General features: G+C 40.4%; 1 protein-coding gene across 2 annotated transcripts in view; it reads left to right on the forward strand.

Annotated features, from left to right (window-relative positions):
• The first annotated feature begins 11,401 nt into the window (after positions 1-11,401).
• FXR1 (FMR1 autosomal homolog 1) overlaps positions 11,402-26,385 on the forward strand; it is a 32,776-nt gene continuing 17,792 nt past the window's right edge. For both annotated transcript variants that reach the window (XM_027893784.1, XM_027893785.1), the window contains exons 1-3: positions 11,402-11,528; positions 20,961-21,013; positions 25,082-25,175. In XM_027893784.1, the coding sequence (XP_027749585.1) occupies positions 11,478-11,528; positions 20,961-21,013; positions 25,082-25,175 (198 nt within the window). In that variant the 5' untranslated portion in view covers positions 11,402-11,477. The remainder of the gene's footprint in view (positions 11,529-20,960; positions 21,014-25,081; positions 25,176-26,385) is intronic.

Genomic DNA, 26,385 nt, shown 5'->3' on the forward strand with positions numbered 1-26,385 from the left:
TGAATTTTGTGCAGAATCATTGACAGACAGTGGTAATACAACTACTCTTCAGAGAATAATATGTAGAAAATCAAGTATGAAGTGTAATCTCATTATCAAAAAGAAGACAAAGCTTTGATGCCAACAGGAGTCCTTCTGTGGACTTTGATATAGAATTAATTTCTGTAATCTTAATTATTTTGCCTCTGTCTCACTAACTATATGGCACCATGAAATAGTGTTTCCCTCAGAGAGAGCAAACAGTTTGGGGATTTTCTTTTCTTTCTTTTTCAATTTTGTTTTGGTTTCAGTGGGAGTATTTGTTGTTGGCTGAGTTGCTGAAAGAGAACTTAAGTGCCTCTGTCCTGGGGGACAGGAGAGTGTGTGTGTGTCTTGTAAGAGAGATGCTGGTGGCATATTGGCCTCATGATGGATGCACAGGATTGAGGAGTGATAATTCATTCGAAATCCCCACTTGTGACATTTTGATGTATTATGACAATATAATCTTGTGTGTTAATAACAGATTATAATATGTATATTTATGGGGCAGTATTTAGCCAGATGACATTTGCTTATGTAAATTCTACTACCTGTGTTTGAAACTGATAGTGGCTGTTATTTAACAGTGCTCCAGAAAGCACGTATAGCTTCAGACTTAGGTGAGAATGTGGGTTTCGAGAACTCCCTCCATGTTTATTTTTTTCCTACTCACTCCCTCTTGTAGAGGATTTCTAGAAAAATATATTGTCTCCAAGAACTCCAGTGTTCTGATTTGGTGATAATAATTTCATTTAGTTGTGTGCCCCTTTTAACAGTCTCGATTTAATTAGCCATTTTCTTCTGCCACACAGAACAGGGATGAGTGAGCAAGAACCAAAATTTTTCTGAAAACAGACAGAAAGGCTTTATTATATGAAGCTTAAACAGAAAAGCAAGAGTGACAGGATTTCCATACAACTGAAAGATTATCTTCTTTAAATGTGTAACTCATGTTTGCTCTTTATGGGTAGATTGTTAGGCTGTATGTTCAGCTCTCTCAAGAGGCATTTAGGACTTCAAATACAGTAATAAATTAATTTGCAAGATAGAGACAATAATGAAAGATTCGATTTCAAACCAGTGACGTGAAACTTTTGTGGAATTCTCAAACACTAAAAAGCAGAAATGACAGCCTTATTTACTGGCATAAATGAACCCACCAATGAAATAAAATACAAGATTGACAGCGTTAGGAAGAGCAGCTCTTTTTTTTTTTTTTTTTTTTTTAATCTACAAAGAGATGTGACTTACAACAGCATTACTGCCAGCTTTCCTCCACGTCACTTGGCCACCCCAACTCCCCCGAGAGGCCAATGACAACAAAGTGAGGGCAGATCAGAGACCTGGTGTATGCAGACCTTGCTTTTGCTGAGATAACTAAGGTTACTCTGGGCAGCAAGGAGGTGATGAGTTGACACCCATCATCTCAGAAAGGAAACCATTAGTTTACTCAGAGGCCAGCACAAAGCTGCCAGATGGGAACAGTTTTCTGTCACTGTCTATCAAGGCTGGAGCACAGCTCTCCAGCCTTCTGTGACATCAATTTTATGCTGAGAGCACAGCAGTCTCAAAAAACACTGAAGAGCCATTTACTTGTAAAGTATAAGAAACATCTGTCAGGGGCTAAAAGTGTTAAAGAAATGCTTAACCGTACATTGAGTTGGCAGATTCTTAGGCTCAGACTACAGGAGAAACATTAGCAGTGAAAGTCCACAAGATTTATCCTAATTTATCAGATTACTTCCTCAGAAAGTCTCCTTTTGAACTGCTCTTCAACAGAAGAACAAATGTGTAGACTTCAATGCTTAATAAAGCTAAAAGCTTCTCCCTGGGGTAATTGAAATTTTTCTATCAAAGGGTAGATAGACCTGGTTGCAGCTGCAACAAAGAAGAAACATATAAAGCCAAGTGGAAAGCAGTTAGACAGCATTGGTGGTGTAGGACCATTGAACATGGTCTTGCTAATTGGAATCTATAGCACAGGACATTCAACTACATGCTGGGCAAATGACCCTGAAAGTTTCAAGTCTATCTAGTTTAAAAAAAAAAAAAAAAGTTCAGATGTAAAAATAATCATAGGAATGATGGATTCTGTATCCTTGAATGGGCATAACCAACCAGAGATCTGGGTAACTGGCAAATTTCTTTTTTAAATAAGGCCCTTTGAGTCCCATATATGCATCTACTTTCACAAGCATTTCAAAACCCATCTTCTAATAATTTCACACAGAGCTTTCAGAGCAGCAATGTTCAAAAGAATGAAAGTAATGAAACACAGCAAAGTTTTACATTTTTATTTCTGTACTTTGGGAAAATTCCTATTGAAGACAGAAGGCAGTTCAAATTGGAATTGCTTTACTGCCAACAAAAATGTGTGACTCTTGATCTAATGAAAAATTAGAGAGATTGAAAAGCAGAAGTAGACTTAGGAAGGATTTCAGCTACAGCAGGATGCAGCCCTTATTGCATTTGTAGTTCAAACTGTGATCTCTAAGGAGATCTAAATTGCTCCAGAGTGTGGAATTTAGGGTATTTGAGACTTTATTTTCCCAGAGGAACAAGTATGGGGAGCTAAGACATCAGGTTTTATTGCCACACATTTAGAAAGCACATTTTATTTTAATTTAAAATAAAATGTCATTTAATATGAAAATGTTAAAGTCTTAAAATCCTTGTCGTGTGAATTAAAAGTTGTTCAAAATAGTTCCATGAAATGGAAATTGTGAATTATATTTTTTTTTAAAGTTTCCAGTCCTGTAAACTGATTTGGATAAGCATACTTTTATTTTATACAGGAAAAGCTGTTGTATTTGTGATTGTTACTGGTTTGCACGGGCTCACTGGCTCAAAACCTGAACAGTTGTTCTCACATGCCCTGTATCTTTGTGAGCACTGAAGTATTTCTGGGAAATAAAACAGCTGCAACCAAAAAAGCTGGAATTACACCTTTGCTTCCCACTGTGCTAACACACAAGGCTGTCAGAAGAAGGGACCCACAAACACTGTGTCTCTGCTTGTTTGGTGTCCCCCAGAGGCAAAGGACTCTACTGAAAGGATGGGTAGCTTGGGTGCAAGGCTGAGTTCCAGCTGTGCTGCTTGCCATGCAAATCCTGCCTCATGCTGAGCTTACTCCAGGATCTTGATATGACGTAGCATTGACTGGGTGGTACAGACATGCTCACACAGTCCAGACAGTAAAGGAATTACAATCGAATTCCTGCTCCAGGATGGCAAAAAAACAGATTTTAACTTTGGATCTCAAATACCAGTAAACATTATATAAGATATAAATTAGTCTATATTGTTGATTTCTTCAACCATCTTTTCTTGCATTCTTTTTTAGTGAGAAAAAGCATGTGAATATCACAGGTGACCATCATGTATTTTAATGTATTCCCCAGAATTGTTTTCTCTCTTGCTTTTCCTCGTTTATCACTTATTTTATCTATCTTCCTCTCTTACCTCATCTTTTTCATTCATCAAACCTTTCTTTATCAAAGCCTAAACTTTGAATTTCTCTTCCACTGCTGTTTGAACTTTTCTTTCTTCTGTTGTTCTTTTCCCACTTGACTTTCCTCTTTTTATCATTTTCCTCCTCCTTGTTCCTATTTCTTTTCCTGCATATTTCATCCATTTTCACTAATCCTCCTCAGCCCCTCCTTTTGACAGCTCTAATGCAGCTGGTTTCTGGCAATTAGCCACCTCTTTTCCGTTGTCTAAAGAAGCATTTTAAACCTTGAACAGAGGGACTCCTTTGCAAAGTACCAATTCATTCCAGCAGGAAAAGTCCAGGGGTGGAGATATAACTCCACTGAGACAGTACAGGACAAGCAGGCCTGTAAGGTTGTGGAAAGCGCAGGTTAAAGCAGTCGCAGCTTTTAGGGCTCAGATGATGAGTCTTATGGCAACAAATCACTGGTGAAATCACGTGCTGCAGTGTCTAACATGCCAGCAGCCTCCAGCATTTGGCATCAAGGGATCAAACAACTGAAAAAAAGGAAGTGGAATTGTGCTAAAGACTTGACGTCCTGAGCACTCGTGCAAGAATGTTACTGATTGGAACCAAATGGATGGTCAGTTCTGGTGCATTTATCAGAACTGTCTATTTTATCACCAAAGTAGCTTAATGAGCTCCCTTTTTCATCTCAACAGACAGGCAGTCTGGGAAAATGCTGTGCTATTAATAGAACGGTATTTTTAGAAAGATGGAAAAAAGAAAAAGGCAAGAGTCCAGATTTTATCCCACCCTCTACAGTGGCATCTGCGATACAGCTGGAACACACGTTCCAGGGGAAGGTCATCTCAGTCGAGAGAGCAATCACAAAACCCACAGGAAACATATTTGAACTTCTCAGTAACTCATTTCACTGGAATACTGGCAGTCCCACACTGGCTCATGGTATCCAACAGCAGAGCTGGGTTTGAAGGAACATAGATTTGTCTGAGTTACTAGTTACATCTTGAAATCATCAATATGTGCAAGCCTAATCCCATATTCTCAGTATTAGTATTTAATTCCTTAAATCAGTGCCTATAAGATTCCCCTGATTTTTTGCAGGAGTTGAATGCAATCCATTTTGGGAGAAACTGATGTTGAGATCCTGCCAATGACATATCAACGTTTTTAGTACTTTGTCTGTAAAACGCTTTTCTTTGCTTCTAGGCCACTAGAAGTCTGTATTTATCTGCAGTTTCTTTATACTTACACATAAACAAATACATAAACAAATACATATATATTTTATTTATATATATACATTTAGTATATCTCTGTTGCTCTGTGGGTGTGAATTTTCAGAGAAACCAGAAAATACATGTATACAGAATGCTTTACATTATTGTTCTGCCAACAAATTTGAGGAAAACTTTCTTCTTAACTCCTTCCTTTCTTGAAGAGCACAGATTAAGCTAACTATTTAAAGATATTCTTATACTCCTTCAAGTCAGAGGCTAAATAAAACTCTTGCCTAAGTAATTTGCTGTACTGGGGCCCTCAAAAAGTAAAGTGTGGCAAGACAGAAACCTGCTTTTGGAACTCTTGACAGCAGAGTGCCTTGAGCTGACAACTGATCTCTTTTTGAAATTAATTATTTTGTGCTTTAGATAATATCAGGTAATCCTGTAGGAAAACAAATGAGCTTTTCAGTTTGTTTGCTTAGAGTCTCACACAAATGCATTGCTAACTTCCTCCTACCTGTGAGATCCCTCCTCGCTCTTCCAAACCACATTTCTTCATTTAGATTGGTGTGCATCCCTCTGCTACCCCTGATACACCTTTGTTTAAGTGCTACTGTTTCGTGTTTTGATGTCCTGTGTCACTAAATTCCTACAGCTCTGATCATGGATTTATGGGAGCAACGTGCCCGCTGTCCACTCTCTCGCACAAATTTTGCTCAGGACTTCATTGCCTCTCTTTAACAGTAGGCCCTGACTTCAAGAAATGAATACTGATGCTCAGAACCAGCTATTAAGCATGCACATTTTAATGATTGCAGGAGGTAGCTAGTAACTCATATCACATACATCTACATTACCTGAAACCCTGCTCTGGTCCAGTCCAACACTAGAGATGCAAATATTTCTGTATATGATGCTGACACTAAAAGTTGATCCAAAAGTTTCAAATCAAAACAAAGATACTCTGAGAATCAATAAAGGACCAAAACTGGATAAGTGACAAAGAAAAACTCCCCCTTCCTTTCCTGTTTTCCACTGAAAGTATTAAGAAGACAGAAATTAGGAATTTGGGTTTGTGTGAGTAACAAGAGTGATAGAAAGGATATAACTCTTAACTCTTGGAGGTGAGAACTTCTAGGCTTGACCATCTAAAGCTGATTGTATGGCAGGTTTTCCCACACCATTACATCACCAGGACTGCAGACTCACCACTGAGATCCCTCTGGTGCTCCGTGCACTTCTCATTCTGGCTTGGAACAAAGCCAAGCACAAGGTTTGTTTTTTCAGATCAGCTGCATCCACACCAGCATTCAAAAGAGGTAGATGTAAAGTGATAATGAATATTAGCAAACCAAGCTAACCCCATGGAAGGTTGGATTGCGAATGGATGAGTTTCTGCCCATTGCATAAAGTCCATTAACCAGCAGTGTTCTCATCGGAGTTCATTAAAATTTCAGAGAAATGATTTTGCAGTTTCCTCCCGGTGCCAGGATGAACACTGAGTTTACAGCAGGCACCGAGTGCTTCTCGGTGCTTTAAGAATGACTTCAAACTTTTCATTTTATTTTGCTTACTTTCCTGTGCTGCTACTGACAAAAATGGGAAGACCAGTCAAGCAATGGTAAGACAGAAGTTCATCCGGTGTGAAAAAACAAGGTTCGTATGTTGTCGTTCAATGTGAAATTACTTTCACATAGTAGTCTGTTGCCTGGATGTATATTTTTCTTTTGCACATTATCTTGTGGACTTTGAACAAATGAAACCTGAACGATATTACTCATTATCACTTCAGCATAAATACAGACTGTAGTCTTAATCAATTTTCTTTTAATATCATTTCTTGATGTCTTCCTTATGTAATTTAATTAGCTCAGTGACTTTTTCTTTTTAAGACTGCAGTAACAGGAAGTAGAAAATAATAGTAAACACCTACTGCATTCTGTCGATTCTTAACACTTTTTAACCCTATAATTGCAAATCATTCTAAGTTCATTGTGTCTAGACAGATCAGTGTAAGTTCTATCAGCTGTAATACACAAAAAAATAAATTAGCTTCAAAGATTTTTCCCTTTCAACATAGGTGCAAATAACTACAAAAGTTCACTTACAATCAGAGGAACTCCTATGATTTATTAGTGCTCTGATTTCCATACCAGACAGAGGGTTTGAAACTGCACTGCACAAAAATGTTTTTACATACACTCACTTAGCAACACCTTTGGTGGGTCCTATTTTCAGAAGTGGTGTCTGCTTACAGTACTTGCAGATGTGGCTGGGCATGGAATATGCGGTTCAGTGAACCTCCAGACAAATATTCAGTCATTAGTAAAGGTCAGGAATGCAGCTGTAAAAGGCTGATGAAAAATGGGATGAAAAATGGTAGAGATTCTTCTTCAGCTCAATATTCCAGGAGTGCAAAAATCACAGTGAAGGACAGACCAAAACAAAAGACAAGTTTTTCTTTCGGAGTTTTCTTTCCATTTTTACAACAAACTACAGGCTCCTTACACAGCCCAACAGGACAATTGGTATCAAGGCCATATGTCTTTATATTGGTGTTGTACACTGGATATACTAGAGGTGATTTTACAAGTTTCATAAACTTCCTTCTCCCACCCAAGCACAACTTGTGGAGCAAAGAAAACATACATATAAATGAGTAAACTCTGTACACTTGGAAACAGGTAACTTTCCAAAAGAACTTCTCCAAGACTTTTTCTGAGTTGTAATGTAGTTTTGTCATTTGGTAAGACACGAGGCCAATATGATCTTGTCTCATGGTATCTTTCAAATATCCGGGTTGCTTGTCTCCTCTGAGAATTAGGGATGCACAGCAATTTACAGAAGGTCTTGGTGCTGCCTCTCACCTAAGCTTCTTATTGGAAGGTTGGAAGTCTCTGTGTGGATGTATCAGCCTTCTGCCAAAATTTCAGAATGAGCATCGGAACCAAAAAGGTTTTTACACACTTAAAGGCAAAAGTAGATTAATTTTTTATGCTTATTTTATTTTTTATGGCACAAGTTGCTAAGTGTGTCAGCATTTCCTTTCCCTGAATGGAATGTAAGATCCAGGTTGTTCATTGTGCTTGCAAGTAAAGGTGTAACTCTGAATTTAGTTGACTTTGATTTTTGCCTTTTTTTTTTGTTTGTTTTACAAAATGTGCTAAGAAAGTCTGCTTCTGGGATTTTATTTTACTGAAGGGTAGGCAATATACTCAGTAAAACACAGCAATGGCCCTTGTTTTGGCATCAGAAAAGGCACTAAAGTTAATTGGCAGCAAAGTAATTAGTAGTTAAAAACTACAACATTTTTTTCCAACATGAACTCTCATCCTACTAGCAGTGTAAGAGGGCTACCAATTTCTGCATCTTTTCATAACTAAATAAAATCTTACTTTAAGAGGTAACTATTCTTAGCAGTTATGTTGATTATTTCATAGTTCTCTCACTCTTGCCCAAGTCCCTGAAAATGGCTAAAATTTGTCAGCTTTTGGGTGAGATGAACATTTAACAAAGTGTGATATCAGAAGGTCCCAGAATGACATTTCCATTCCGACCCTCAGTGACGCAGTTGACAACATTTCCATTAATTCATTTGTGTACGAACTGGAGCAAACTCAATATCGATTTCAAAGTTGCTAGTGATAGGAATCTAAGGAGGCCTTTATATTTTTTTGTTTTTCCTGGGTACTCGTAGATTTTAGAAAAAATAATTCTTTCCATGTATTAAAACTCTGCTATGATAGTGTTTTACAGTGAGTTAGATTTTCAGTCTTTGGTTTTATGGCTTTTTCCTGAACCCTCTCCAGCATATCCACATACTTCTTGAATTTTAGAAAGGCATGTGGAAGGATGGGAGTATGAGTTGGTTGTTTATTTGCAGGTGTCAATACTTTCAAAGTTTTCTATCTTGGTTTATATTGCTCATGATATGTCACCATCATAAATACTTTTACCATCCTAAAAGTAGGCAGGCTATATTAACTTTCATTAATTAATTTTGAAAGCTTGTTCCTGAAACTTCCTCAGCCTCCCATTCTAAAGTCCCATTTCCAAGTTTATTAATGCTATTTGGGAGTCTTTTCATTAGTCATTTTTTCCGCCTTTTGTAGCCTCAGTCTCTCACTGATTGTTATCCCCTTTGTGTACCTTGATGTGTTTGAAGACAACAATCTTAATCCCTCCGTGTTTATCCTTCACCCTTCACTTTGCTCACTCAAAGAAGCAAACCTTCTTCTGGTCTTTCCAACCAAGAAAAGGGTACAGAATCCTGCTATTTTCTGCTTACTGTCCTTCTGGCATGTCCAAACTTGCTCTCCCTCCTGAGCTGTGGAAGTTTCAACAGAGGACAGAGAGAGTGGTTCAACCAGATTTACCCCAGGCATTTCCCCGACCAGAACGGCTCTAGGAAATGGAGGTGGCAGTTTCATGTTTTGTGAAATGAAACCAAAAGATTAGTCACCTTACCACGTCTTGTGAAAGAAGATGTAAGTAGCTACTATCAGAGGAAGACCCTTGAGTTCCTGAAGAAGAATAAAGATCCTCCTTTGTCTTATTTCATTAAATACTTAGAGTAATTCAATTTAGTAGTTACTCCTAATTTATATTAAGTGAAAACTAAACTTAGAACAGATTCATCCTCTACATTCTGGCTGATGTGCTGCAAACTATTATGGCCCACAGTCTGCTTACAGCCCTCTTTTACCCCCATTTCACCCAGGTATAGAAACTGCCTCAATATTAACATGTAAACAACCCTGCTGCTTAACCACTATCATCCACACTCTTCCAGAAAAACAAATTTTATCAGGCAAATTCAGATGCAGATTGCATTGGCTCAAGCCAGTTCTCCTTATCATTAAGGACCAGAACTATCCCCCAGTTCTGCAAATGTGGACTCAGGCACCTCACTCAGTTCTGGAGTGATTGCTTTTATCTGTGTCCTGTTTTCACTCCTGAGGACAGCAGCAGCTCATGTGTAGTTTATTTATGTTTCTTTTTTTTTCTTTTTAAACCCTAGACACCATTTTTTTGCAGTTGACACTGAGACTCTGTGTCTTGGTAGCTAAATAAATGAACTTCAGCCTATTCAATCTTGGAGTGATGAAAATTTTTGGTGTTGAATTTTTGTAGCACAATTGTTTGGTTCCATACTTCTCCTGGGAAGTCCTGAGTAGCCTCTGCCAACACAGAAAGGGGCACCTACCACATTGAAGAAGGGTTCTCTTCCCCATGCATGGCCTAGGCACCATGGACAGAATAAATTGTGGGTAATTTATAAAGATTTAAACAATAATAAGAACAAGATATACCCTCCAACATTCACGTGGAATGTATATTATTCAGGAATGAGAATATTCATGGGCACAGCATGGGAAAAAAAGTCCATGATGTTGGTTGAACCTGTATTTTTCTTTCTTTTAGGGCACTTCAGAATCACAGAATCATAGAAATGTTAAGACTAGAAAAGACTTCTAGGATCATCAAGTCCAACCCAGTGCTGTGCTGTTCCCTACTAAACCACGTCCCCAAGTGTTACGGCCACGCAAAATGAACATTTTGAACATTTGTGACTCCTTATTCACTAGCCAGATTTCTCAACACTTTGGGGCCTGTATTACCCCAAATCCTCCCCCCTCTGACAGACATGGCACAAAAACTACAGTGGGAGATTAACATGGAGAAACTAAAACCGAAAACATCTGATGGGTAAAATACCATCATGTACCCTTGGTCATTTGGGGCTGATGTCCAACAGAAAAGATCAGCAGAAAGGGCATTTGAAAGTGCCATTATTGAAATGGCCCTAAGCTGAGACAGGGCAGATTCAGATCAGATATTAGAAAAAGACATTTTCACTGTTTGGGTGGTCAGGCATTGGAATGGGTTGCCCAGAGAGGTGGTGGAGTCTCCAACCCTGGAGCTGTTTAAGAGGCACCTGGATCTGGTGCTGGGTGATGTGCTCAGTGGTTTAGGGGTTACAATGGCAGTGCTGGGTTGTGGTTGGCCTTGATGGTCCTGAAGGTCTCTTCCCACCTTGATGATTCCATGGTTCTATATTTAAAGCTAATGCAAAAACATATGCATTTTGGCAAAGGCACACAGGCCGTTCATCAGGCTCTGCATGACTAAGCTTATGTGAGCATCCAGCTCGCAGCATAATTGGCGTCCGAGTGTGTGGCGAGGGTCATCGAGCGGCACAGGCACATTTTATTTTTATTTTTTTTTCCTGGGGGAGGCAGGCAGGACAGCCCCACACCCCGTGTGAGCAGGGCGGGGCAGGGCAGGGCGGGCACCCTCGGGGTCTGCGTGAGGGACAAAGCCGGGCCCGACGCAAGGGTGCCGGGCACCATTTTGACACGCCCGGCCCCGGGGGCAGCTCGGGAGCCGAAGGCGTCCCCTCAGGCCCGGCCTTTCCAACGACCGTTCGTTAGAACAGGAGCAGCCCCGCTCCGCATTGTCCGCGCAGCGCCGGCCCCGCCGCCGCCCCCCCCCCTCACGCGGCCGCTCCCGCGGGGGCTCCCGCGCTCCCCCCTCAGCGCCGGCGGGCGGGGAGGGAACAGCGGGGAGCCCTCCCCGGGAACCCCGTCCTGCAGGGAACGCCCCGCTCCGCCGGCGCCGGGGAGCCTTTCCCGGGACCCCGTCCCGCAAGGCCCGCCCCGCCGAGCAGCGGGAGGAGCGGGAGGAGCCGGGGGGCGGAGGGGGCGGGCGGTGCTCCCTCGCTCCCCCCGCGGTGACAGTTTCTAGAAGCTCGTCCCGGCGTCCTTTGCGGCCCCAACATGGAGGAGCTGACGGTGGAAGTGCGCGGCTCCAACGGGGCCTTCTACAAGGTACCGGCGGCGGGGGCTCCGCGCCCGGCGGGGCCGGGGCTGCGGGGCCGCGGGGGAGGGCGCGGGCAGCGGGGAAGGTGCGGGGGCCGCGGGGCCGGGGGCGGCGGGGATGGAGCGGGGCGGTGGCGGCGAGGGGCGGCGGTGACGGGGCTGGCGAGGGCTGCGCTCAGGGGAGGGTCGTGTGGTGGGAAGGCAGAGCCGCCGGCAGGGCCGGGGGGGAATTCCCCGGGCCTTCGTTTTGGGGAGGGGGGGTGGGCGTGTGGGGATGGGAGGGGGTTGGTTTGTCGAGATGTGGGGGTTTTTGGGTGGCATGGGGAGAGCCGGGGTGGTAATAATGATTTTTTTAAATATTTAAAATAAAATTTTTTTTTGAAATTTCGAGTTTATTTATGCCGTCAGAAATCTTCCTTCACCATCACCCTCTCTGGAATGTCAGGATGGTACAGGATCAATGCAGAATGCTCTCAGCTGTTGCCTGTCAGTCATTTTCCCTTAAGCCTGGCTTCAGATGTTTAAGAATCCCAGCTCTTTTTATGGCAATAGCCTCCTGTCTTCCTTTGCAGAAGGGCTGATTCCAGCCGGTATTGTGAGCACGCAGCGTGGCTGTGTTCTGGGAGGATTTAATCTCAGGACTCTCTTTAGCTATTGTGCCCAACCACATGCACAGCCAGTGTTGCACTGGGGGGCGTGGGGTTGTCCTTTTTCTTTTTTTTTCCCCCGCTCTGAATTTCCTGTGTGCAGCTGTGGATTTGGCTTGGAAGTCATGTGGTAATTGTACAGTATGTGCAGGCAGTTGGTTTTAAGGGATTGGAACCAGCTGACTTCAGGAGTTAGTTTTTTCAACTGGCCATGACAAATGGAAGATACTCTTATGGGGAAGGAATGCATGGGGTAACCTGCATCCCCTTGATAGGGAACCCTCTGAAATTTTTTACTACAATCGGTAGATAATACATTTTCTAAATCAGGTACATTATTTTGTTGAACTCAAAGTAACAAACGCAGAAACCCACATTAGAACCATTTGCATCTGGAACAGGATGCTCTGAAATAAAATTAATTTTTTTTTCCACTGCCCCTTAGGAAGCCCAGAATTTGGAAACGCTCTTCTTAGCTTTGTGTTCTTGGACAAGTTTACAAACCATGGATTAGTTGTTTCTTCTGCTTAAGAGGAATGTGAGTCTCATGGGAGTATGAGCTGGTGTGCTGAATTCTTGGACTGAAGGGATATGCGTGCACAGAATTTATTGCAATAAACCTGATGTAAAATCTGCAACGATGACGTCTGCTCCTAAGTCAGTGAGAATTGTCAGACTTGGATTAGCACCATCGTGTTTTAGCCATATGAACGCTGACTAACAAAAGCAGAAGTTTTAATTAAAAATGGCAGAATGCCTTTGAGATCAATGAAATGAGGATTAAGTCTAGTGGTGGCGTCTTCATGGTGGATGAAGGCAGGTTAGAGTGATTGGATACACAATGATCAAAGCCTCAATTCAGAGTAATCCACTGTTAATGTGGAGGGGAAAAAAAAACTCAAAAAACCAAAAACCCCAAACCAAATAGACCAAAGGAACACGATTTTAAAAGATTATTCTTGTGAGCTACTTGAAGTGAAATGTGTCAGTGACTCCATTTTGTGGAGTTGAGGTAGGCAGAGGCTCTGCATGTATTTTGGAACTAGGTAACACTCCTAGACAATTGCAGTTTAAAGTTTCTGAAGCAAAGGAGGGAGGTGTGTCAGTCTCATTTAGGAAGCACTGATCCTGCTGTGTGCAAGATAATGAGAAGAGGCTCATGTTGTCTGAGCCACATGACGTTGTATGGAATTTTATGGAAGGTGGCAAAAGTTTTCTGAAGAGAAAAGCAGAATTTGTAAGATGGGATGAAATTAAGATTTGCCCTTAGTCTGAATTCAGAGTCATTAGCCCAACATACCTCCAGGTACATGAGATGAGAAAGATCCTGCTATGCCAACAGAGATAAAACCCAAAATAATTATGTAAACAGTAACATGAGAGTTGTTTGTTTTTTTTTTTTTTAATGAGTTGTTACTATGGTCTGCAACTTGGCTGTAGTAGAACAAATGTTCTTAAACAGCTTAAATCTGTTGGAGCATTGTAGTGGGTTTTCAGTACTTACTGGAGGTATGACCATGGTAAACGATACTCTACGTAGATTCTTTTGTTCCTCTAACAATTGCTCTTCAGTTTTAAGGAGGAGTTCTCTGTACATGTTGGAAGAACATACATTGTATGTATGCATTATGAACATACAACCATATACACTATGGTTGCTATAAATTTTTAGTACAGAAAATTAGGTTCTTTATTAAAATACATGAAAACTCAAAATGCTTTTCATGATGCATGAATCAGTGGGCAACAGCTGTGGCTATGGTAGATCCCAAGGTACCTTTTTGAATTTTTGTACAAGAAAAAGCATAATTATGATCTAATTTTAAACTCCTGTTTCTAAATAACCAAGCTTAATTTATGCTTTCCTTTTTTTTTTCATTGCTTTATGTAAATGATAAAATCTGGACAACAGGACAGCATTTACCTTGAGTTTTATCCCAGGTTCTCAACCACTACACAGCAGAGCCAGTGTTCAGCCACTTCCTGGAGTTCAGAAGGCTTTGCATGTGTATATTGAGGATTTGTTGTCTTTGTAGAACAGATGGCACTGATGGGACTTGAAGTGGTGATGGACTTGGGAAAAATGGGGAGTTTTGTGCCATGGAACAGAGGGGAGAACAGACAGGGTTGCTCAAGTCCCTTAGTTAAGAGTTTGCGTGTGTTTGAGGTGCATTGAGGGCTTCCTGAGAGCAGAACAGTTGATGGTTTTTAGATGAGGGCTAGATGGCAGGTTAGTTTTTGTCTTTGGATGTTAGACTTTTTTTGTATGTGAAATGGTCAAAAATACCTGGATTTCTTTGGCCCCTGTGTGAGTTGAAGAGAGTGGAAGCTAAATACTCCCAGCCTCCTCTTGACCTGACTGCAGCATTGGCAGGATGATGGTTCTCTGTGTCATTAAGATCACGAAGTAGTTCACAGACTCACAGAGGGTTGAGGCTGGCAGAGACTGGGAATTCATCTGGTCCACACCCTGCTCAAGCAGGGCCACCTAGAGCCAGTCATCCATGTCTAGATGGCTTTTGAATATCTCAGAGGATGGAGAGTCTACAACCTCCCAACCAAACTGTGCTTCTGCTCAGTCATTCTCACGGTAAAAAAAAAAAGTTCCCTAACATTCATGCAGAAATTTCTGTGTTCCAATTTGTGCCCATTGCCTCTGGACCTGCCAGTTGTAAAGGGCTTTTGGAAGAACAAGGCTAAAGCTTCTGTTTCACGCAATATCTCCATCAGCCTGTGTGTGCTCCCTTGTATGCAAATCAGAACCCTGGGGATGCACTTTATTCATGAGGACGATTGTCAGCTGCTGTGAAATAGGTTGGGCCTTACAGTAAGATCCAGGGTACATAAATTGAACACCAAATCACTTCCTCTACTTGAGTCTTTCAGTAGAATCTGAATAGCTCTGAAATCCCTTGCATTCTTCCTTGTAGGGACTTGAATGTGCTAGAACACATTCAGTGGTGCTGCGTGCCCTTGTGTTCTTCCAGTAGTAGCTCTTTAGAATATATAAGGGCATAAAATAAATAAAAGCATGAATTAGAATGGAACTCAACCTTTAATTTACAGGTTCTGAAGTGCTTCCTTGTTGTCCTGCTCCTGTTTCATGAGGTGCAGTTGTTCTGCTAACAGGACTAAGCTAAGTGCTGGTAGCAGGAGTTGGCGCTGGCCTCAAGGTAGAGACTAGCCAAAATATGACTAAGGGGAAAAAGTGATGAATGAGAAGTACACACCATTTCTCCACATGTAGAGTCAAAACATGGTGAGCAATTCTGTGGGAGAGTTTATGCATCAATAAAAATATAATTATTTTTTAATTTTTCTTACAGTTTTTAATTAGTGGCTTTGAAAACAACTTGAGTTGTTTTGAGTGGCTTTTAGCTCCATGGCTATTAAACTAGGAACTTGTCATTAGGAGTGTAGCTTACACAGTTATTCATGCACAACTACTATACCAGGGAACATAGAAACTGGAATAACCTTTGGCTTTTCCTTTGAAAGTCTCAACTGTGTTATGATAGTCAGCTTTTTTGAGTTACATCTAGCCCTATATCTGTATGGGTGGGAAATTTCAGACATTTTAAAGGTGCTGGTGATCTCTTGAGAGTTGCATAGAGTCCTGCAAGAAGTAGCTGTAGTCATTGTTCCTGTTGACAAGCCATTTGCTTGAGCCTTTCAGGGAGATGCCAGAGGCAGTGCTTATTGATTGCTGAGGTACCTGATCAGTGGAGGGTGTCTTCTGGAAGTTTTGCCCTTTGGGAATATGCTTATGAAGAAAGCAGTATAAGCAATGAGTCATTTAGACTTCCATGAATAAGCCTAAACCAGGGGATTCAGTGCTGAAGTTCTTGCATAACTGTTAAAAAGATCCTTGATTTTACATGTTGTAATGATTGTGATTGTGAATGAAAATAAGTAGTAATGTCATAAATGAAACTAAAATGGATACGATAGTATTTTTCTTACCTAATGCCTGTTTGTAATGTTTGTGTTTTGCAGCAAACTGCAGCTGCTTGCTTTTATCAATTCCTTGTATAAGCAGGTGCAGCTAATCACTCCTAATGAAAATAATACTTCACCAAGTTCATTCTTTCTTGTCAAGTGATTTGATTATTTACAAGTTTCTTGCATTTGCTTTCATTTATTTTCTTTTTTTTTTCCTTGGAGGCTCAGCATGAGATACATGAAATAATTATTACTGAGGGATATATTTGTTACATGAAACAGTTGTGTATCAGTGTTAGAAATACGAAGGCTTCTTGCATCTGAAAAGGAGGGAAAGGCTTGGTAACTGGATACAGGCTGCTTGACCTTTATATCACCGGTTCAGAAACAGTCCATGGTACCAGATGCCCAAGTGTTTGCTGTTTGGAATTGAGTCAGCAGTGGGTAAGGTGATATTAATATGGTTTTTAGTGTGCAGGTATGTGGGACTCCAGAGCCAGAACAGTGGCTGTCCCTGGAAAGAAAGTTTGCAGCTAAACTAACAGCACTTCATTTTTAAATTCGACCACCCTTCTTGGGGATCAGATAAATTTAAGAAAGCAGAATGCAGAGGGAACTTGGATTACCTGTTTTACACATTTTGTGACTTTGCCTGGAAGTGGATCTAAAAAAAGGTAGTGTCTTTGTGTGTGGGTATGTGTGTGTGTGTATATATATATATATATACACAGACACAGAGACATACAGTTCACTGTAAGGGCACTTCAGTAAGTCTTGATCCGTTTATGTTATCAGCAGATCCTAATCCTAAATCCATGAGCAAAACCCAGGTAAAAGGGAAAGAGAGTGTCTATTATGAAATGAAGTCTCAGCTGCAGTGATTTTGGTGGCAGATGATTCGTTCACAGTTCCCTACCCTGTTCCCCCTGCCCTCGGTGCAGCTCTGTGTCAGATTTGCTGGGTCTCTGATCCTGTCCTTTCCAGGTGCTGGTGCTGGGAGCCCAGCTCCTGCCAAGTGAGTGGCAGAGACAGGTCTGAACCCAAGTGCCTGTGGAGCCAGCAGGACATTAATAGCTGGAGTACAGTACAGACTCCTGCCTCTGAGCTGGGCTGCAGCGAGCAGGGCATACATGGACTGCCAGAGATCCTGCTCCCAGTGACTGACATTAATATCTGCACGGGCCAAATCTGGGCTCTGGCAAGATGAAGTCATGCCAATTTTTCTTCCCTTTTTGCCCTCCACAGTTTTGTAGGTGATGTAAAACACACAGGTTATGTGTAAGCTTGCTTGTTAATAGTACATTTCCTCACTATGTGTTTTGATGCCACTGTGTTTATTGATTGTATGTTTGGTGGTCTCTTGTTAGATCTGCCTCATTCCTTTATGTGGAATGAAGATACATGGAGTGATATGTTAGGAACATAGGACTCTTCAAACTTAGGTGCTGGCGTTATCTGTCTTAGACAACACTGCGAAATTAGATTTCAGTAATGAAGTACTTTGTTCATTTGAGCAGAAGTTAAGGTGATGCATCATTACTTAATTTAGTAGAGAATGTTTTTGATACAATATCAGGCATGACTAGTGCAAATCTATTTATATAGACTACCTCATTGATATACTCCCTAATTGAAAAGCAGGGTATTTACTTCTCTGTTTTATGTGCATTACACCCTTTCTAAAGAAATCCTTGTGAATTTATGGGATTTACCATAACTTTTGATGTTAAAAAATCTGTTTTGTATTGTGAAATATCTTAATGTCATGGGGTTTTTTGTAAAACTTTTTTTTTTTTTAATTAAATAATCCTGGGCTCTTGGAACACTTCTTTTAAAACTCCACTGAATCTCATCCCGACATGCATGAAACCTATTTCACTTTTTTATCTTGAAGTTGTGACAGCTGATAATGTGTACAGTCAGGATTGTAGGTTAGAAAATAATATGCAGGAATTTTTACTTGGAAAAAAGTGTTCTGATGAACCTTTGGCATCTTTCTTGGCAATAATGGAATAATTTCTTAGAGAGCTGTATTTAAAACCTATTTTGGATTCTTATTATTTCTAGTTACAAGTGAACCATGTAGTCTGTAGTACCTCAGAGGCTGCTATGCTTCAGTTCCTATAAATGTGATCTCATCCCCACAGCTGTAAGGAAATTGATAATAGTAGGAAGATTTGTACTTGGGAATTTTTACTTTTATGTTACTCCTTCACTGTTAGTCCTGTGTTCATCTGATCAGATTTTTTCCAGGCATCACAACAATATAATTATTTAATGATTATATAATTTTATTTAATACTTCACACATGTGCATTTCTGACCTGAAGTGCATGCTTCATAAATGTTATACTTGGTTTTGAGTATTTCTCATATGTAAATACTGGATGAAAGAGTTTGGGAATGCCAGCTGGAAAAGCTGTTCAGGTAATTCCAAGGCAGTTCCTGCCCACGTGTCTGCCATGAGTCTGCATTATGTTCTCCTGTGGGAGGGGAGAGCAGAGCGCACACTTTGAATGGAAAGACTTCACTTTGTGAAAGGAGTTCCTGAAACCCACATGGACCTGTAAAATGGCACCGACTCTTTGTTGGAATTTGTACTTTAAATTTTATTAAAAAGTGCCCGGTGCTCCTGTTCATGCAGCTGACGTTTGTGCAGTGTCAGCTGCTGGTCTGCTGAGAGCCGTATCTCTGCGCTGCTGCTCCATTCAGCCCTGGCATTCTTCAGTTGGGCTGAGCTTGAAAAGGTGACTGTGAATGCTGAACCTATTTGTGCCTTACACGGAAAGCCACACTTCACCTGGCAATGGGCTCATTGTCTGAAATAATTTGATTCCTTTTTTGCACTTCTTTTGTCTTATTAGTGAAATCTGTAGGTAGTCAGTGGGTTCAGGACTTTCTAAACTCGACAGAGCATTAATTTCTGAATATTTTTCAGATATTTTAAGGTACCTGATTGATTCTGAAGTTGTGTTTTTTTAACAGAGGAAAGAACTGAATTCTGATCCGCAGAATAAATTTTTAGTTACCATAGGCTGACCTTAGCAACTAAAGACATATTGAGCACTGTGAGAACACAAAGTAACATAAATAAGAGATCAGGTTCAGCTATGAATTAAAGCCGCATAAAGAGGCAAAGACTAACTTTGAATCACGGTCTCTTGGAATGCAGATAAATGGCTGCTAATCTCTCTCTGTAAATACTGCTTTCTGTTGATAAGTTGTCATGTAGTGGAATGCTGGACAGCCTGATGTTGGTTTGCAGTGCTGTGAGTGGGGTGTTTTGCCCCTGAATAGAGTTTGGATGAATTGTAGCAGAATAACTGTTATTTCCTGCACTTTACGCCGTGTTAATTTGTCCCCATGTGGAGCCTTGTTTAAAGGGGACATTTTGTAGCGTGAATTTGGTAGTAGCTCTGCTTTTCCTCTATTGCTGGCTTACACATACTTAAGGCAGTAACATTTTGTGTGCTCTTTGCATCCTTAAACAGACAAAGCTCTGTATTCCATCCAGTTCACCTGTCTAGAGACTCCCTGAAAGTCCCTGGATATGGCTGTATTTTATTACCGACTATTTCAGTTACTTACCTTTCCAAGAAGGAGATTTGCCTTCCTTGCCTTGCAGTAGCAGGATGGCCTTTGCGAGGGTTTATTTTATTAGAAGCACACTGGGTGGTTGAGCAGGATGATTTCTAGTGACCTGCTTTGTTCAGGGTTACCAGTGTGCTTTCTGCTAGAACCAGTCTTTTGTGCTGCTGACAGATGGGTTTGAGGGAAGCTCAGGGAGCAAAAAAGCAGGTTTTGAGCAAATGCCTTCACAGCATTGCCCGAGCAGAGCTCAGGTAAAAGGAGATTTGTTTTTGTAGGCCCTTTGTAGCCCAGCTGTCAGTGTGGGCTCCTTTACTGTCCGTCATTACATGGAGGGATCTCCTGTGTCAAAATTTATCTTTCCCTGAGCTGACACATAATACCTCCTTGGGCTGGTTGCTTCGTGCACAGCTGATATGTTCTTCGTCCTCCTCAGCTGGCAGTTTCTTAAGTGGATATAATCCATTCAGCAGATTTCCTGGAACTTCTCTGAACATAGCTGTGCAGCTCTCTTACTCCTTTAAAACTGCAGGGTCCTGCTTGGCCACCTCTGCTTGGGCAAATACCAGGCTGCAGCAAAAGCAGGAGTAGTGTTCTTTTATAATTTTTTTTAATTTTTTTTTTCAGCATGCCTGCCTTATTTAATCAAGAAATTACGAACTTAATTTCACGTTTTTGACATATCCAGTGCCCCCTAAATATAAGCGCAAAAAACTGAACTACTGTATTCTCTTTGTTTCCCTGAGAGGTCCTACAGGCATTTGGCCTCATACAGTCCCCAATTTAGTACCTGAAAGATGATACCATAACTAGCTCTGTGGCAGCCTCAGTTGCCAAATTTGATCCAAACTTGCTGTTCTGAGGGACAGTTGTTTGGGATTCAGTTTTGTGTTGAGAAGAACACTTATGAAGCCAATAGTGCTGTGCCCAGCTTTTTGCCTAACTCCCCTTTGCCTGGATTTGCCTCCTTGTATTCCTGTAAAAACATATGTGCACACCTGTAGATAAAACAGGTGAGTTCAGTTGTAAATGTGCTGGTCAGATTTGAGCAATCATTGGAAGCAATCCCTGTGCTCTGTACGTCTTGGAACAGACTGCTAAGGATATCAGCAACCTTGTGGAACAGTGGGAGTGTGTCTTGGATCTTTCCTAAATTGGAACCTTAGCGGTAGAGATGGTCTTGGCTCACTTTCAGGCTGTATTGAAATTGCGACCTTATGTTGATTTCACATGCATTCTTATAACAAATATGTTTTTGTTTTAGGGATTTATCAAAGATGTTCATGAGGACTCCCTGACAGTTGTATTTGAAAACAAGTAAGTATTTTATTTAAAAAATAATAATTTGAAAACTAGATTATTTCAGTTTTGTGCTTTTGCTGTTGGTTTTTTGTTTGATTGTTTTGCCATTAAGAGGAAGCAGATTTCATTAGAAGGGTACAGTTTTAGAAGGACAGGCTCATTGTTCTGTTTAGCTTCCATGAACTGCTTTCTTGAATCTCTGTATTAGAGTTACACAGTCCTGTCCATTCTCTGGTATCTTTAGTGATGCCCATAGATGTGACAATCAGATTTAATTAAAATAAGAACAAGTGGCACAGGTTTGATACTCTTACACAAAAGCAGAAAAAGATGGAAAACAACGAAGTACTTAAATAAGCAATTCTGTGTATGTATGAGGAATACTGATCAGGGTTCTCAACCAAAGAAAGCCAGAAATGTGCTGATGGTGATTCCTTTTTAACTATTAGGAAAAATATACACATGTATATTATATCCAGTCAAAAAAACTATTGTTTTCAAGTGGAAAAGCGTGCAAATGTGGAAGCAAATCTTGAGAAAGAATTGTCCACAAGGCCCTCTTCATTTAACATACAAACACAGCAGTGCTACCAGGGACTTGTACGGGCAAGCCAAGGATAATCCATGAGATGGTGAAGTACAAATAAGTACCTCTTGTTCAGTGTTCAGACTGATAACACCATGGATTACCTGTGAGATTCCAGTGCTAATTCAAAGTATTCTGTGAGCTACATCCTCTTTCCTGTTTCCCTTCCAGTTACTAGGTGGAGATCCTATAAAATGTGTCAGCTTTTGATGTGAAAATTGTTAACTAAACTCTGCCAGCTCTAACCTGTAGATTAGTCTTTGAGCCTTTCTTCAAGAAAGATTGCTGGATAATAAAGGTAATGCTAGGGAGTGTGCAAGTGTGTCTTTATAAACAGTGTTTATAGTCCTGGTTACATAATCGCAGGGTGTGTATATGTGTGTATGTACATATGTAAACGTGTGTAAAAAGAAATCCTAGGGGGGGAAAAAACTAATCCTGGGGTTCACTCTGTGAAGTCCAGTCTTTGTTTCCATTTAACCTGTTTTCTAGTCTGTCTTTCATGAAAAGAGTTGAAAGATGAGCTGGCAACTGTAATTTGTACTAACACTCTAGTGATAATGGAAGCTGTTATCATCTCCCGGGTTTTCATACTCCACCACAAAACCCAACAAGTGAAAAAAAAATTGGGTCCTTTGTCCTATCCGTGGTCTGAGGAGATGTGACAAATCTTCAGTTTCATATTCAACATCCATATTTCTTTTTAAAGAAAAGCAATTACTTTTCATTGCTTTCAAAGTGTGTACTTTTATGTCAGAAACCAGATAAGCAAAAGGAAGTGACAGTGGTTCACAGCAGGGGTGTAATTGTTTGCAAACACATTTCTAATATTTAGTATCCATGTTAACCATGTGTTTTACAGAAGGCCTGGCAGCAGCAACCATGCTCCAAAAAGGATGGGCTACAACGTATGTAGGGTGTTCTGTTGCCTAAAAGTAGGTGTGATGAGGAAGTGTGTACACAGTTCTAGTCACATTACTCTGTCATGTAAACCTGATCAATTCTTATGCTTTTTACTGAGCTCATAAGAGCTTTAGTAGAAGTTGGCAAGAGAGTCCTGTCCTCTCACTGTTGTGATAGTGATCATCACTAACTAAATAAACACATCTATTCTGCATAGGCAATCCAAACTGTCACTTGCATTTTCTGCTGTTGTTAGCCAGCCTCTATCTACACCTAACCCCAAGTTAGGTGTTCTAACACAGGCTGCTGGCAATGATTTTGTGGCCACAGCAATACTTAATTAAGAGACATTTTTGGAGAGTAAGGAGGCGAAGAACAAATGCAGAAGTTTCAGGAACTGGAAACTTTTATTACTCTGTAAGACAGAAAATTGGATCTTAAGGTGAAGTTTTATGGAGGCTCATTGGAGTTTGAAGCAGCCAAAGCGTTTCTTCTCAGAGGAAAAGCATCTCTGTTATAAGAAGCAAGGACTTTTTTTTTTTTTTTTTTTCAATTCATGCCTTGGAACTCAGGTGTCAGTTCTGTCAGGTTGTCTCAGTAGATAATTTGCAGCCATTCACAAGTAATCTCTTTAAACATCTTGTTTTGCATTTCACCGGCAAGATGTTTTAATTTTGGTCTCAGAAAGTTTTACCATCAAAACTGTAGCTTGTATTCTGAGAACTGAGCCTTCTGTGCCCTTTTCCACTGTGGACTTCCTCCCTTGGCAGGGAGGGGGAGGAAAAACCCAAAGCATGAGAGTAGCAACCACTACTTTTGCAACAAGGGCAATTTAATTGCAAGTGGCTTTTTGGCAGCCCCCTTCACCATTTCTCTGAAATAGAATGTGATTTAAATAACATAACCAAAATACCTTCCATCCTCCACAAAAACTGTTCATGTAATAAAATCCTCAGGGTTGGAAAGGACCTCTAAGATCAAGTCCAGCCGATGACCCAGCACCATGGTGTTCACCACTGAACCATGTCCCCAAGTGCCACATCCACGTGCCCTTTGAACACTTTTGGGGATGGTGATTCCACCACCTCCCTGTTCCAATGCCTGACCACCCTTTCCAGTGAAGAAATTTTTCCTAATACCCAATCTAAACCTCCCCAGCACAATTTGAGGCCCTTTCCTCTCATCCCATCATTTTTTACCTGGGAGAAGAGACCAGTCTCCATGTGGCTCCATCTTCCTTTCAGGTCACTGTAGAGAGCAGTAAGGGCTCTCAGAGCCTCCTTCTCTCCAGGCTGAACACCCCCACCTCCCTCAGCTGCTCCTCATCAGACCCTTCACCAGCTTTCTTGCTCTTCTCTGGATGTGTTCCAGTACCTCAATAATCATCTTCATGGGGTTTTGTTGTTTTTTAAACTGTCGTTAAGAGAAAAAGCTCATAATAATTTCTAGAGCAAAACTGTGTGATACATCACCTCTTCATGAAGTGAAGTGCTTGAGGTTAAGTTTTCTTTTTGGAGCAAACGTGTAAATGCATCCATCTTTTCATCTAGAAAGTTGCAGAGGTGCCCTTTGCTCCTTATGCTCAGACTTGTTCCACTAATTTAGGCTGCTCTGTCTGGGTGTATTAGGAGTAAGCAAAGCAAATGACTTGCAGTGGTCCTTCCTTTTATAGGTTGGTTTATATGTTCTCTTGGTATCTTGAAGATGGGCAGAATTGATGGTCAGATACCATCAGTCTCAGATATTCTAAGTTAATAACTTCTTTGGGGTGTTTTTTTTCCCTGGTTCTATTTCAACCTGTGTAGAGTCTTCAGTTGGGTTTCTGCCTAAAAGAGTGAGGAACAGCTGATGGTATTCTATAGATTTACAGAGTAGGAGGAAACGAATTTCAGGAAAAAACAGGATATGAATTGCTCCAGTAGTCTTCATAAAATGCACTGAAAATACACACTTCTAAAAGTAAAATGCTTTGTAGAGCCAACCACAGTAAAATAAATAGCCTTTCTGTACAGGAAGGTAAAACTTTATATCCCTAGAAATAATTGGTATTGATAAGCAGATATAAAGGTATGTTTGGATTTGAATCTGTTTGCCAGACACTGGGGAGTGTCAGCAAGTTTGCAGGTAGAAATATAAAGGTTTCTTAAAGATCAGTCACATTTTCCTGGAATACTTAAAGCTTTGGTGGGAAGAAGTTGAAATGTTAAATATGAGGTGGAGAGATGGATGAACCCCGTGGTTGCATGGTGGACTGCAAAGCAGAGCTTGCATCTGTACAAAGGCTCTATGACTTGAACAGTAGATAAGTACATCATCTGATAATCTTTCCTCGGGGCTTTGTGAAAGCCATTAATGAGCCCAGTCAAGTTAAATTTTTCAGCTAACTTAAAAATCTTCCCATGAAATATCTTCCCAGATTATACTTTTATCTTGACATGATTGTTTTGTTCCTTTGCTTATAAGGTTTGCTTTGTAGCAATAAGGAAACAGACTTGCTTGTATGGAAAGAATGAGTTTAGTTAAAATTCAGAGTTCTAAAATTAAAATTAAGAAAATGATAGAAAAGTAATATTTAATGCTTCTTCAACTTCCAGTTGGCAGCCAGAGCGCCAGGTGCCCTTCAATGAAGTCAGATTACCACCACCCCCTGACATCAAGAAAGAAATTGGTGAAGGAGATGAGGTGGAGGTGAGTATATCCTTATGGACCTGTCCTGAGCTGTAACTTGTTATCCATTCGAGGCAGTGTGATGATTGTAAGTGCCTTACCAAGGTGAAGGTGTGAAGTGGAGCACTCTACAAGTGATTTATTAGCATTTTAGTGAAGCTGTGACACTTCAGTTTTTCCATACAACTACTAATGGAAGCTTTTCAAAATCTAAAACTTAAAAGAGCTGAGAAGGTTTTAATTCTGAAACAAAAACTAGGCAGTTTTCATTTTTGACCTCGAATGGAAGTGTTGGAAATGTTTTGATACTAAGATGTAATAAAGCCCCTCCAATAACAAGAGTTTAAACCCAGTTGAAGTATCTGGTACAATCTGATAGGGAATTGTGTGAATTACACGGTTCCTACAGAGAAACAGTGTTAATTAGAAGTGATGTATTAAACCAAGAAATCAAAAGGTGCATATTCTCTTCCCAGCTCATTGTAGTATCTTTAGGGATTTAGTAATTACTTTAACTTCTGAGTTTTTTTCCTTTATTTGTCCTTAAAGTCAAAGTAATGAGTTTCTTTAGGGTACCTTCATAGTTTTGGGCTGTTAATATAAGAAAAAATGTAATATAGGTGCTGGGGTTTTTTTTCACTTTCTTTATTTGAAATACTTGCTATTTGTTGCCTTTGTTAGAGGTTATATGTAAAGAGTTACTTTCTACCTCTTTGCTATTGTAAAATTTGTTTAGTCTACTTGCAAATGACTTTGGCCTGTCAGAAGTGTATAAGGAATAAATAAAACTTGCAGAAGATGAGGAAAGTGAGTTTCAGGAGCCATCTCTTTTATATCTGATATTGCATTAACTTAGTAGCATTTGTTTAATATGGAATATGTAGTCATGTGATTACTTGCTTCTTTTCAGTAGTCCTTCATATATCAAGTAAGCCAAGGACAAAACAGAAATCTGAATTGTGGAGTTATTTTATGTGTGAACTTCCAGTGGGAATACAATGTTTGAATTTACTGAGGAATTGCCCATGAAGAAGTGTTTAGCCAAGATTTTATCTTCCTTTAGAAATTTCTTTTGAATTGTAATATATGCAAAGGAAATCTGTTCACAGTCCTTGGAGTGCAAGCAGCATGTGACTGGATAATTTACACAAAAATTAGATCTGTGTAGAATAGCGTTCAATTTTAATGAAAATCAGAAAAATTCTTACTTCACTAAATGTGCAGGTAAGTG

Source organism: Empidonax traillii, unplaced genomic scaffold, assembly GCF_003031625.1.
Source record: "Empidonax traillii isolate 1590-97213 ecotype Southwest subspecies unplaced genomic scaffold, ASM303162v1 scaffold405:size801240, whole genome shotgun sequence".
NCBI classification, from domain to species: domain Eukaryota; kingdom Metazoa; phylum Chordata; class Aves; order Passeriformes; family Tyrannidae; genus Empidonax; species Empidonax traillii.